The sequence below is a fragment of the Mus pahari genome, chromosome 12, assembly GCF_900095145.1.
Source record: "Mus pahari chromosome 12, PAHARI_EIJ_v1.1, whole genome shotgun sequence".
NCBI lineage: Eukaryota > Metazoa > Chordata > Mammalia > Rodentia > Muridae > Mus > Mus pahari.
Window position 1 is genome coordinate 30,268,831 of NC_034601.1, and position 13,851 is coordinate 30,282,681.

Here is a 13,851-nt window from a genome sequence, read left to right on the forward strand (position 1 = left end):
GGGAGGGGAGGAGAGGAGAGGAGAGAGGGAAGGGGAAGGGAGGGGAAAACAGAAGAGCAGAGAGGAGGGGAGGGGAGGAGAGGAGAGAAGAGCTCCTAGGCTGTGGTGCCTCCTTAAGGGCTACAGTGCCTGTCTCCTAGCCTTTGCTCTCCCTGTCCCACCTCTCCTAAGGCTGACTGTGACCAGTCCCTGGCCTGACAACAGAGCTGTGCCCACTTCTCCGGCAGGCAGCTTACTCCAAGGATGAGTGACTCTCTGTTTCTCATTTCTTTCCCTCCCACTCTCTTTCCCACTAGTTTGGGTTTTTTAAACTAATTTGCTTTCCAGGAGAATCACTGTTTACGGATTAAGATCCTCGGGGATTGTTACTACTGTGTCTCCGGGCTGCCTGAAGCCAGAGCTGACCACGCCCACTGCTGCGTGGAGATGGGAATGGACATGATCGAGGCCATCTCGTAAGTGCTTACCTCTGGGCTTTATCCCCAGGGAACCAAGCCACCACCGTCTATAGGAACTGATGGAGGGAGGGAAAGAGTGGGGTGCACCCGGGGCCCCTAGCTAGGCTGCCGGCCAGTTCTCTACCTCACCTTTCATCTCTGCTCCGGGGCTCCTGGTTTTCCCTGGTGGGCAGCTTTCTGGAAGGAGGCAGGAGGAAGGGAGGCTCGAGGTGAAGGAGAGCCGGCAGGAGGGACCCATGCCTGAGCCAGTGGGCTGTCCTCTAAAACCCCACCACTCCCCACACCCCATTCCTACTCCTAGGTGGGAGGGTAAGGCACTTCTGCGCTAAGGAGCTCTCTAGGGATTCAATGGCAGATGATGTATCCTTGTGAGCAACAGCAGAAGGAGACTGGGCCAGGCTTGGTTGTTCCTGGCCATGGAGGGAGCCCATCATTATTGAAAAGTGTGCACAACCTAAATGGCGTTACCAGCTGGGGCTCTGGATCAGGGAAAGTATGCAGTTACTTCGTACTTTAGAAATGGTCTGAATGGTGACAAAAGTGAAACATGGTAAGGTCAGAGGTCAGAACGGCGGGACAGGAAGGTGGTTAGGGCCTTTATCTGGTACAGTCCCTTCTACCAACTGTCCTCCTGTATGACTGGGCTCCACAGTCACGCCCTGAAGTACAGCCAGCCAGGCCTGACTGCTCTGAGACTCAGCAGCTCCCACGGAGGAGATCGAAAAGCGCCAGGAAGCAGTTAGCTCCGGAGCACAGAGAAACAATAGAAGGAGCTGTCCTTGTCCTCAAAGGAGTGTCCTCAGGCATCTCTGGACGGAAGGGTCTGCTCCAGTGAGGATGGACAAGAGAGGCGTCCCCAGTCTTTCCCCGCAGTTAGGCAGAGTGAGGGGCGAGCCCAGTCAGGGTGAGCCCGCCCACCGGACCAAGTTTGACTTAACCAGTCTCACCGCTTGCTGAATCAGGGAAAGGTGGTTTCTAAAAAGTGCAAACTCTGTTGACCCTTCCCCAACTCCTGAATGACTTCTGCAGACCCTGAGCAGACCTCGAGCCCCAGATACAGGGGGAGAGAGCTCTTCCTCTTCTGCTCCCTCAGCATAGGCGATTATAAAGGGCCGACCCCATCTACCGGGGCTCTTGTGCCCTTGGAACTGTGGCTGGAACCACGATGTCCTGTAGCTCGGAGAGCACCTGAGTTCTCTGCACTTTGCCAGTCTCATCTCCTGTGTCCTCCTACAGCCCCACCCCCACCCTCACCTGAAGCCCATGTAAAGATCCTTCTCTAAAAGAAGTGGCACTATCCATTCAATCAACCTCAGGAAAAACCATCCAGTCTACCTTGCCAGTCTACCTTGCCTCCAGAACATTGTATGACTAGGGGTCAGGGTGACTACGTCTCCCCCATGGGCTCAAGATAGCGCAACAGTCTATTTACAGTTCTCCGAGCAGTCAGATTGACAGTGGCAGTGGATAGGGATGAGGGTTGGGAGGGTTTTAGTGTGCGGCACCCCGCCACCTTGTGGCCAAGACAGAAACTGCACTTTCCTGGTTAACCTGGACCTGCAAGCAAATACCTGCTGCCCGGCCCCTTCAGGTTGACCGGTTTAGACTCTATTTAGGATGGACCAGAGAGAAATGCATCTTTGACCCCTGCACCTCCCAACTCCCCTTTCACCCCAGCCCCTCCTTCCAGCCTCACCCCTACTCTGTATGCCTAGCCCCTGACCCTCTCCCAGCCTTACCCCTGCTTCATCCCCAGGTTGGTCCGGGAGGTGACAGGGGTGAACGTGAACATGCGTGTGGGGATTCACAGCGGGAGAGTACACTGCGGTGTCCTTGGTCTCAGAAAGTGGCAATTCGACGTGTGGTCTAACGATGTCACTCTGGCCAACCACATGGAAGCTGGTGGCAAGGCGGGGTAAGTGGGGGCTGGGGAGATGCAGGTAGCGACCCAAAGTTCCCTTCCCACTCATTCTCTCCCAGAAGAGGCTGTCATGATGTGGGACTGGAGGAGGCAGGAAGAGGAGGCAGACACACTGGGGCTGATAGGATTAAGAGATTTTGTGTATGTGTGTGTGTGTGTGTGTGTGTGTGTGTGTGTGTGCATGTCTCCACATGTATGCACACACACACAAGTGTGCAAGGAGGGAATCGGGGGAGCTGTGAGTGTAGCTTAACCATCGAATTCTTGTCTAATATGCATAAGATCCTGCATTCAACCCAGAGCACTGCAGGCAGGCAGGCAGGCAGGCAGGAAAGTACAAATCACCGCATTTCATGTATGAGCTGAATATTGTCTCAGCCGTCCAAACCTCTGACCAGGTCCTATGTGATAAATTGGTGGCTTGTGAACTGTGGTAGAGAGCAAGCTATTTCAGAGGAGGGAGACCAGTAACCCACAGGACTCTGAAAGTGGGAGTGGATACCTGGACAGAAAGGTCAGGCCAAGGGACCAGTGGGCAGGGATGGCGTGGGGAAGACACAGATGTCAGAAGACACAGTGGATGGGAGTAGCTCAGATTGGTTTTTAGGGATAGCCAGTGGCTAGGAGGGACCTGGGCGTCAGGCTGGGGATTCAGACCCCAGGTTGCAGTAGCGGGGACTGTTGCTGGCTTCTGAGCAAGAATGAGTTTGTGGGGCTGGAGAGGTGGCTCAGAGGTTAAGAGCACTGACTGCTGTCCCAAAGATCCTGAGTTCAACTCCCAGCAACAGTGTGGTGGCTCACAACCATCTATAATGTAATCTGGTGCCCTCTTCTGGCCTGCATGAATACATAATAAATCCATCTTAAAATAAGAAAGGAGGTTTGTAAGATCAGAGGCATGTTCCTTAGGTAGGCTGCCACAGGCTCAGTCATGCTGGGTGAGGCATGGGAGGGTCTGGGTGCTGTGGGCTAGCACTGGAAGTGACCTGGGAGTGTCCTGTCGGTCACATGTAAGATGGGCCGCCATTGGAGCCAGAGCTGGGGCCTTGAGGTTTGAATGACACCAGGGCGGGGCTTCAGTTCTCAGCTCACGCTTCTGCCCTTCCCCCACTGTAGACGCATCCACATCACCAAGGCCACACTCAACTACCTGAATGGGGACTATGAGGTGGAGCCAGGCTGTGGTGGCGAGCGCAATGCCTACCTCAAGGAGCACAGCATTGAGACCTTCCTCATCCTGCGCTGTACCCAGAAGCGGGTAGGTGGGCCGGCCCCGAGGGGCAGGGAGCCCCAGGCTTTGGAATGGGAACCTTTCGTGGCCTGCTCGCCTCTCCGTTCCCTGAGGGAAGTCATTAGTTCCCCAGTGTTGCCTCCTGTCTCTCAGAAAGGACCTGAGCGTGAGTGAGGCAGGGCAAAGCTGACAGGGAGAGGGAATATTTTCATTCCACTTCAGTTGAAGACAAAAAAAAAAAAGAAGAAGAAGAAGAAGAAACCCACGGTAGGCCTCAGATCAGTGAGCAGGGAAGGACGCCTCAGTGCAGGGGGGAGCTGAGGAATCTTTCCTCTGCCTCTGACTAGGTGGTTGGTTGTCTCTCCTCTCTCCTCTCTTCCCTAGTTGGCTGTCAGTTCTCACTTGCTTCTTGTGTTTTTTCTCCTCACTCCCTCTAGTGGATACATTTTTTTGATGCCTCAGCCTGCATCGACTGTCTGCTTGCTTTTAAAAAATTTACTATATATACATATGCTTTCTGTGCATTGTGTGTGCATGTATGTATAGAAGAGTGTGCGTGCCGTGGCATGTGTGTGAAGGTCAGAGGGCAACTTGGAGGAGTCGGTTCTCCCCTTTCAGCCTGTAGCCCCTGAGGACTGAACCCCAGTGGTCAGGCTTGGCAGCAAGCCCCTTTACAGGCTGAGCCGGCTAGCTGGCCCCTTTGTCTTTGTTCCTTGAAACCTTTTTACTTTCTGGTTTCTTTCTTCTTTCCCCTTTGTCTTAGCCCACATCTGCCAAAGGATAAAACTAAATTATTAGCAGGCCTCAGTTCTATTTTTTAATAGCGTTGTGTTCTGCGTTCTTCATTTCTAAAGCAAATATGGGGCATTTTCTGTTTCTCCCCGCATTAGAACACCCTGCTGTACCCTCCCACTGAGTTTATCTGGTGACCAGTCCTTTGATAGAGAAAACCTCCCTGTTGCTTAAGGAGTTAGTGCGAAAGCAAAACTATGTAAATCAGTCCAGAGAGGCCTGGATGGAGACAGTCGGTTTCTAAGGAGAGGCAGGGCAGAGAGGACAGTGCCCATCCATGGGGGGCGGGGGGTAGGGGGAACAGGACACCTTGACCTGTACCTAAAAAGGGTTCTTGCCAGATCAGACACTCAGCAGCAGCAGCAGCAGCAGCAGCGAGGGTGTGGGAGGAGAGCCGCACATTAGGGCAATCTCCTAAACATATGCTTGTTCACCGCCAGAGTATGAATGAACTGAGGTCCTCTCCGGTCCTCCCATTATCCCTCCTCCCGGTCCCTGCGGTGGCATAGGTGGCTAGCCTTCATCCTGCCTTCCTGCCTTGAGCCGTCTGGGTCTTGGGTCCTGCAGTCGGCAGCTAGTACAAAAGGCAGGAAGGAGAGGCAGACTAGTGGGGTGACAGCCCAGTCCCTGGAAGTGTGACCTCAAAAAGGTTAAGTGTCCCCCAAACCCTGCATCAGACATCTACCTCTGATGCCCGTTTGGAACAACAGAAAGGCAGACAGATGCTTAAGGTGTGTTTGCTCATGGGTAGCTGGCTGAGTCTCGGCGGACCTACCGCCCTGCTTGTCCCCGACTTGTCCTAACTCCACGGCAGGTGACTGAGAGCTGCTTTTGGAGCAGCAGAGGTCTATTCTGCTGACAGACCCTAGAAGAAGTAAATACTGGAGTCTAGGGCCCTTTTCCCTCCATCAGCCTCTGGATGCCTTCAGCCCAGGTTCTACCCGCTCATGAAGCTAAAAGCAGGGCCCTAATAGGTGTTGAACCTCATATTCCAGTGAGGAGAACCTGCCAGGGATGGAACCCATGGTACAAGCTGGCCTGGCTATCTGGGAGACCAGAAAGGAAGATCAACCCTCCCACGGAATACCCCCCTCCCGTTAGAGGGAGGGTAGGCTGCGCGATGCAGATTCTAGCACATCTGTTAGGACTTAGGGAGCTCATCCTTCAATGGGGGGGGGGGAGGGAGAAGGTCAGGCTATTGGGATTGGAAAGTTCCAGGATAGAATCTTGTGCTCAGACTTGAAGGGAGCACTTCTTGCAAGCCACAGGTGTCTCCGACACCTATTTCTTTCTCATGAGAGAGCTCTTACAAGTATCCGTGCCAAGCATCCCAGACTTTGGGGGGAACAGGTTTCAGGGCAGCCGATTCTCACCCTGCCTGGCCAGATTCTTGTTCCTGAGAGGAGTGAGGTTATGGCCCACTGGGGTTCTCCCATTTCCTCTGTCGACACACGGAGGTGTCTCTGTTGCTCTTCAGAAAGAAGAGAAGGCCATGATCGCCAAGATGAACCGCCAGAGAACCAACTCCATCGGACACAATCCGCCTCACTGGGGAGCCGAGCGTCCCTTCTACAACCACCTGGGCGGCAACCAGGTGTCCAAAGAGATGAAGAGGATGGTGAGTTTCTGGTGGCAGGATGCTCCTGGGGCTGGGGAGGAAGGCTGTCCCTGAGCCTTGGGGGGAATCTAGAAGGGAGGGGAGTACGGGTCACCCTGACTTTAGGCTGGAATATAAAACACCCAACCCTAGACCAGTTCTGGTCCACGAGTCCTACTAGCCCATAGCTTGAGGACATAGCAACAGTGCCCTTCACTTCCTCCTGGCATAGCTTGCTGGTTTGGCTGCTCAGACTCAGCATGCCACTAGGGCTTCCAGCAGCCTCAGTACTGACAGCCGAGACACCATGGAGCTGGGTGGCACTGCCCTCCCCGGCCCCTTCCAGCCCTTATTGAATTCCTCAAGCAATAAGGAATATTGGAAGCATATTCCTTATTCCAGCTGCTCAGAAACCATCCTAGTGCTTTTTGGCAAGTGCCTGGTGATGGCCCCCTTTGCTTCTGTGCTGAGACACACCCCACCCCCACTAATGCCAACCTTTTAGCAGGAGTGTCAGGCTGTAGGTCATATAGCCACCCAAGGCATCTTGCCTCCTTGGGGGGGACACACACCCCTAGCTCACCCCAAATATAATTTAGGATGTGGTGCTGGTTCATAGAGAACAAAGAGAGATCGCCAGAAGCCAAGTGGCAATGGCAATACTGCCATTTTTGCCCAGACCTCAGCCCCCACTCCTGGGGACACTGCTCAGGTCAGGAAGGAGGGAGAGTGAGGCTCAGGGCTAAGGGCAGGGTTGTGGTCAGTGTGAGTAAGCTGGACAGGCTGCTGGCAATAATGATCAGGGTACAGATCAGAGGAAATATAGATAGAACGGAGGGGATGAGACAGACCCATGGGGCTAAAGCGGGCAAGAGCCAGAGGCCTGGGGGAAGGGACAGCAAGAAAAGCGGAAGTCCAGACCTCCGTTAAAAACCTGTACACTGTTGTTACAAGAGAAGCCAGGAGAGGCCTGGCCTTATCCAAGGCTTTGGACCTGGATGTCCATAGACCTGATCCATACCAGTGTGACCTGCCGGGCTTCCAAATGCTTCCACAAAACAACGATCGGGTGTCCACCCCTCCCTGGTGCTGACTTCTCTTTAATAATCTCCCATAGACTCTGACTCTGAGCCCATATGAACCAAGCTTTGGGGAGTCTGTCTGTTTGTTGTTGTTGCTGGTGGTGGTGGTGGTGGCGGTGGCGGTGGCAGTGGTGGCAGCAGCAGTGGTGGTAGTGGTGGTGGTGGTGGTGGTGTGTGCGTGCGTGCGTGCATGTGTGTGCGTGTGTGTGTGTGTGTGTTTGTGTGTGTGCATGTGTGTATGTGTGTGTGCGCGTATGTGTGTGTGTGTTTGTGTGTGTGCGTGCGTGTGTGTGTGTGCGCGCATGTATGTGTGTGTTTGTGTGTGTGTGTGTGCGTGTGTGTGTGTGTGTGTGTGTGTGTGTGTGTTCTAGGAGAGGGAAGGACAGAAGGATGGAGGAGAGTCTGGAATAGGAAGAGATAACAAGAGCAGGGACTTAGGGAGGTATAGAGGAAGAAGGTAATAACCAGCAGGCAGGAAAGTCACCTGGTGGGAAGCCACGGTCTCTGATGTTCTTCTTTCCTACAGTCTGGGCTGTGAGGCCTCCTTAGGCAGGCACATTCATCACCGTTAAGACAAGGCGCTCTAGAAGAATTAGCAGTAGGGGCTTCGAGGGGAAAGGATGTCTTCAGAGGAGGCCGCTCTGCACGGGAGGCTCCTGGGTGTTAATTGCTTCACGCAGCAGGGGAGGAAGATTGTGCAGAACAAGGTGCCCATGCTGCCTGGGCACAGTGTTCCCTGGGGACAGTGCCATCAAAGCCTTGTCTGACCAGCCCGGCTTGTCCCGTGGGGAGTCTGGACTGGGGGTGGGGACAGTTCCAGCAGCTGTCCTGGCAGCTATTGGCTTTGGCATTAAAGCTTCCCAGAAATCTTTGGGGAAGATGCAAAAAAGAGGGCTTTTACCTGTTCTGGCACATGGGTGAGTTAAAAACAAGAAAAACAAAACAGCATCGGAAAGTACACAAAAACAAAACGAGCCCACGGAAGATGGACGACGGTTTGGATTCAGTGAAGCGGTAACAGCAAGTAGAAAGGTACTAACCTGTGGTCAGCAGTTTTGTTCGTTGGAATCTTTATCGAGCTTTTCCCCGGCTTCCCAAACGCTGTGCTGAGCTGGGCTTCTGTGCTTGAGTGCACACCTTGCCAAGGCTTTAAGGTTGTATATTAATAAAGGGCTGACAGGGAGAGGAGTGTGGACTGAGCTTGTATGATTAAGCCAAGGACACAGCTTTGCCCTGCTGGGACCGGCAGACCGAGCAAGATGGGGCGGTGCTGTCTTAGTATGATGAGCGTGGAGAGAGGAGTATGTCCAGTTCACTAGACTGAGGTTTAGGTGCGCAGGTGGGTGGGTGGGTAGATGGATGCGTGCATGTTTGGTGGATGGAAGTGCTAGAGATGGAACCCATATGGGTTTGTGTCCAGCCCTGAGCCACAGTCCAGCCCTGACCTGTTCTTAGTGGCGGGGCTGAGCTGTTTGATTGCTAACAATGTCTTCTACCCTGCTGTCAATGCACACCACCTTCAGTGGATCCTGCACCGTCTACGCCAACGTGGCATGGCATCCCCCAGGTGCTGAGGTTCAATTCAGCTCTCTTCCCAGGACAGGAAAGAAAGTGCGTCCTCCACAGAGGCCAGGAGGAAGGCACAACGGGGTATTTTTGATCTGTGGAGATGGGCCTGCATATGTACAGTACCACTGTTCCCAGTTGCATAGTTTTGGCTGGCTCATGGGATGGGACTTGGTGACCTGGAGCATCTTGTGGACAGCTTGCCTGCCCGTCTCTGCTCTGGCTGTGCTGGGCTCATTGAGGGGTCATGAGGAGAGCATGGGCGTGGGCCTGTCCCCAGACAAGATGCTCAGCTGTGTGACACCCACTTCCACAGCTGGGAGATCGGGAGATCCCTACAGTCTAAAGAGAGGGTGGGGTGATTCTCAGGGGATGAGGAGAAGGACCTGGCAGGTCTGAGCAGACAAACTGACTGATTGGCAGGCCGTCCTAGACTAGGCGTAGGCACCTGGGTGCAGCTCAGAGTAACAGCAGGGAACCCCCTAGAGGCTCCCATGGCATGGGACTGTGATGTCTGTTCAGCACCTCCCAGCCCTGGCTCATAAGGAAGTCCTTCCTGGGGGCTGCCAAGCCAGGTTCTCAGAATGAAATGGGTCAGGATCTGTTTGGACTTCTGGCTCACTCAGTGCTTGCCAAATTTCTCATTTGCTAACTAGTGCTCCCTGAGAGGTGCTCCTCCGTGCCTGCTCTGGCAGTTTGTATTTTATCTGCAGGTCTAGGGCTGCCTGTCACCTTCACAGCCTCCCATCACAGGGACCCTCTACTCCCAGTCCTATTATGGCTCTCAGACTCTGATAGTTTGTATCTTTAGTGATTACCTCTAAGGCAGGCTGTGTGGTTGACATCTGTCTGGGAGGGTTTAACCCTCTCCCTGGGCTTGCAGACTTGAACCACAGAAAGGTACTCAGACAAGTGTAGCATATGGGCTCCTTCCCTCCTATATCCAGTCAGCACTAGCCTCGCAAGAACACATTGGTTCCAAGATACCAATAAGTGGATGTAGGTAACCAGAACTGAGCTGTTTGGGGTAGGAGGTTTCTGGTTTCCTGGAGGTTTTTTTTGTGATCAGTGTGTGCGTGCATGGGTTGGCAAGTGTGGACAGGTGTCAAGTTCTGAGCATCTCAGCAATTTCTCTCCAAGCCAAGGACCAAGAGGAAGGAGGGAAGGTCTGAGAAACATAAGGAGTCACGGTGGGGAGATGAAGGGTGCCAGCGGAGAGAAGACGCTCAATGCTCCTGGCACCCAGCCCAGAGCCTGTGCCACCCATCAGAAGGACCCCCGCTAGTTCACCAAGGGAAGGGAGGAGGGAGCTGTACGTCTGTGTATCATGGTGGTCAACGGCAGAGAGCCACCGCGCTGGACTCGGTGGCTGCTGAGGCTTGTGTGTGCGCCTTGCTTGCTGGTCTCATGTCCTCTGTCCCTCTCTCCTTCTCTTTTAGGGCTTTGAGGACCCCAAGGACAAGTGAGTAGCGTGTCCATTGTTTTTTTTTTTTTTTTCCTCCTTCCTCCTTGGCTCGTTCATGTGACAGATGTTCAGCCGTGGCTGGAGCAGTAGCCCAGGAGGCTGCGCTCTCCCTGCATGGCTCCCTTAGGGAAATGCAGACCATGCACACTGGCAGCAGGGCTTGGATGTGCCCAGTATCTGGAGAGAACATCTTCTTCCTCCTCTTGTGCTTCCCAGTTCTTACGAGTGCCAGAAACTGTGCTCAAAGAACAGGTTCTACCTTGAGAAATTAGATTTTTAAATTCAGCACCATAAGCCTATTTCCCAAGAGAGTCCTACTTGTGGCTCAAGTGGCAGATGAGCCACAGTCCCTGTGGGAGGAGTCCCACCCACCAGTCCTAGCCTTTGCTCCAGGAAGAGGAGACAGGTGGAGACTAAAGAAAGAGGCTTACCTGTTGGAATAACAGCATCATCTTCAATAATATTCTACATTGCCAGCAAAGTCCTCTGGACTTCAGGGGCCTTCCGGTCACATGCAGTTTTTAAGAACATGGCCTGGACTCAGTCTCTGCTGCCACTTCCTAAGTTAGAATTCACTGGGGGGTCTGTCAGTCTAGATGGCCAAGCAGAGCTATCCACATGACAGTGTATCTGGGTGTCAGCTTGCCTATGTCTCCCCCTCAACTCTCCCCCCCCCCGGCTTTCCAGGAACGCCCAGGAAAGTGCGAACCCGGAGGATGAAGTGGACGAGTTCCTGGGTCGGGCCATCGATGCCAGGAGCATCGACAGACTGCGATCTGAACACGTCCGCAAGTTCCTCCTGACCTTCAGGGAGCCCGACTTAGAGAAGAAGGTATGGCATCAGGAGAAAGGGCCCCTGGCAGAACCAAGGCAGGGTGTAGGGGGCTGCCCACAGGGTGACTTCCTTTCTCCTCCAGCGCCAGTGTCTTAATCTGTGATGCCACACCAGAACCCCAGGAGATGAGTTCTGGGGAGATTTCCATGGTTGGGAGGAATACATCTTGTCATTGCTGTGCCATAGTTTCCTTATCTGGAGATAGTTAGCATATCAACCTCAGAATCGGGGTGAAGAACAACTGAATTCTGTCTGTATCAAACATATACAGTGCTGTCTACCACACAGGGAGTGCATTGTAAATGCTCGCACATAATAATTACTATGATCCTTGAGCCACCCAGTTTCCTGGGTCCCATCAGGACCTCCAGGTGCTGCTTTAGAAGGGCCCTGGAAGCTCCTTGTCCCACCTTAGATTGTAATTGAAGAGCTCAGCAGGCCATCAAGTGAAGTGACAAAGCCACCAGGCACCTCCTGTTGTCCTGTGCGTTCCTATGCCCCCATCAGCCACTACCAACCTTAGGTGAGGCAGGCCTAATTAGCAAAGGGGATGTGTCCCCTTTAAGGTGAGCATTTGTGTGATTAGATGGTGTCCTGGGAGGAGGTGAGACAGGGGGTTGGGACTTTGAATAAGTCACCTGCGCTCCCCAAGGGAGAGTGAGTGCTTCCTGGAAGTAGAAACCAAATCAGTCTGGGGACCACTCGGTGACCTGCAAGAGTGGTGATGGTCTGCAGCAGTGGCCATTATGAAATATGTTGACCGTGGGCCAACTGGCATAAAGCGTCTTGTTAGCAATCCCAAGACTCTCAGTCACTGTCACACAGACTCCACCATAGGGGCCTTTACACTGGCTGCCCTCTGCGTAAGCCCAGCTCCGGTCTCCATGTGTCATGGAGGGGGGTGTCTCGGACGATGGGTGAGTGGAATTGGCTGGACTGTGTCACAGGCTGTGGGCAGGTCCGGTGAAGCTCACCGTGCGTGTTTCCCCTCAGTATTCCAAACAGGTGGATGACCGATTTGGTGCCTATGTGGCCTGCGCCTCGCTTGTTTTCCTCTTCATCTGCTTTGTCCAGATCACCATTGTGCCCCAGTAAGTATTCTTTCCTGCTCGCGTTCCCTCTTCTGGCTGCAGGACCCCTGGAGTGGGATGGGAGCAGAGGAGGAAGTCTGCTGGTCTGCGTGGGCCTGGAGGCTGGTTCCTTAGTTTTCGGATTTAGAAATCAGAGGTCCTGCCTCTGGGTGGGGAGTGCATGCTTACGCCTGGGTGAAGATCTCACTGGGCATTTCCCCTCCTGTCATACCTGCCTGAGTCACACAGAACACCTGGCACTCTGGCTTCCAGGTAATCTCTGACTCTTGCAAAGAATCAAATATATACACACACACACATATATATGTACACTCAGAAAGGGTTTTTTTGTTGTTGTTGTTGTTGGTTTTTGTTGGTTTTTGTTTTTGTTTTTGTTTTTTTTTTACTAGTGGGAGTATTTCAAAGGAGGAGCTTCAAGGAAGGCTTTTCACAAAGAGGCCTACCCAAGCTGTGGGGAGAATTAACCATGTCACTAAGGACTATAGAAAGGCAGGCAGAGAGCGTTTGAAAGGAGGTTTAAATGAAGGCCATTCACAGGAGTCCCACCTAGGAGAGAAGTGTGTTGTCCTATGTATGCGTGTGCATATGAGTGTTCATGATGGGTGTGTTTATATGTATACATTTTAATTCTTCTTCTTCTTCTTCTTCTTTTTTTTTTTTTTTCAAGACAGGGTTTCTCTGTATAGCCCTGGCTGTCCTGGAACTCACTTTGTAGACCAGGCTGGCCTCGAACTCAGAAATCTGCCTGCCTCTGCCTCCTGAGTGCTGGGATTAAAAGCGTGCGCCACCATGCCTGGCTACATTTTAATTCTTTACTGTGAAATAATTCAAGCACATGGAAGTCAACTCCCACCCCTAATGTAGAACAGTAGTTAGTATTTTCCAGTATCTTTTTCGTTTGCTTTTTTTCTGATTTTGAAAAATGAACTCTTACGGACATTTCTCCCCAGTAAGCAATAGACATCTGTTCTAAGGACATCTTCCTCCTTAAGCATAGCATCTTACATATCAAACAAAACCAATGCATCTTCTCCTATCACCTGGTACCCCCTCCGTTCCAAGTCTCCAAACCTATTCCCAGATGCCTTCCTAGTTTATAGCCAGGGTTTGCTCTGGATCCGTCATTCCGTGTGGTTCAGCCTTCAAAGCCACGCTTGATCTGAGGTGTCCCCCTTCCCAAACTTTATCTTCCTCTTTGAAACGACTTTACAGTCTCCCTTATGCCTCTTATGCATTTCCTCTAGTGTTGTCAGGCTCCTTCAGGGAGTTGCAACGGTCACAGGCAAGCTCGCACAGTAACTATGCTCAGCCTACTGACCCTTGGGCCAATTCTCCTTTCCTCAGTTTCCCCTTGTGCCCTTTTCCTGTCCCAGGAGCCACACTGCCTGGGATCCCACTCTGCGGTTGGCTGTATCCATCTCTTTCTCCTTCCGGAGCCGGAGATAGTTCTGTAGCCTTGCTTGTCTCTTGTGAACTTGACAAGGCTAATGCAACCCTGCCAGGTGGTTCGTAGAATGTTTCCATTCAGGTATTTGACAGTTTCCGTCTGGATTGAGGTGACGTCAGTGGTGCTCCCCAGCATGGGGGAGGGGAGGGTTCCATTGCATCTTACCCAGAGGGGGCACATGCTGTCCACTGGCCTTCTTTTAAGCTTTTTTTTTTTATTATTATTACATTTATTTTGTGTGTGCGCTTGAGTGTGCACACATGTGCATAAGCCACTGAAAGCATGTGGAGGTTGGAAGACAGCTTTCAGATGTCGGCTCTGTCCCTTCTACTATGTGGGTCCCAGGGATAGAGCTCGGGTGCTCAG

General features: G+C 52.7%; 1 protein-coding gene across 1 annotated transcript in view; it reads left to right on the forward strand.

Moving 5' to 3' along the window:
• Window positions 1–13,851, forward strand: part of Adcy5 (adenylate cyclase 5) — a 151,105-nt gene that overhangs the window by 113,296 nt on the left and 23,958 nt on the right. The window contains exons 5-11 of the mRNA XM_021209004.2: window positions 328–455; window positions 2,215–2,373; window positions 3,496–3,637; window positions 5,880–6,020; window positions 10,087–10,109; window positions 10,800–10,944; window positions 11,941–12,038. Of these exons, the coding sequence (XP_021064663.1) occupies window positions 328–455; window positions 2,215–2,373; window positions 3,496–3,637; window positions 5,880–6,020; window positions 10,087–10,109; window positions 10,800–10,944; window positions 11,941–12,038 (836 nt within the window). The remainder of the gene's footprint in view (window positions 1–327; window positions 456–2,214; window positions 2,374–3,495; window positions 3,638–5,879; window positions 6,021–10,086; window positions 10,110–10,799; window positions 10,945–11,940; window positions 12,039–13,851) is intronic.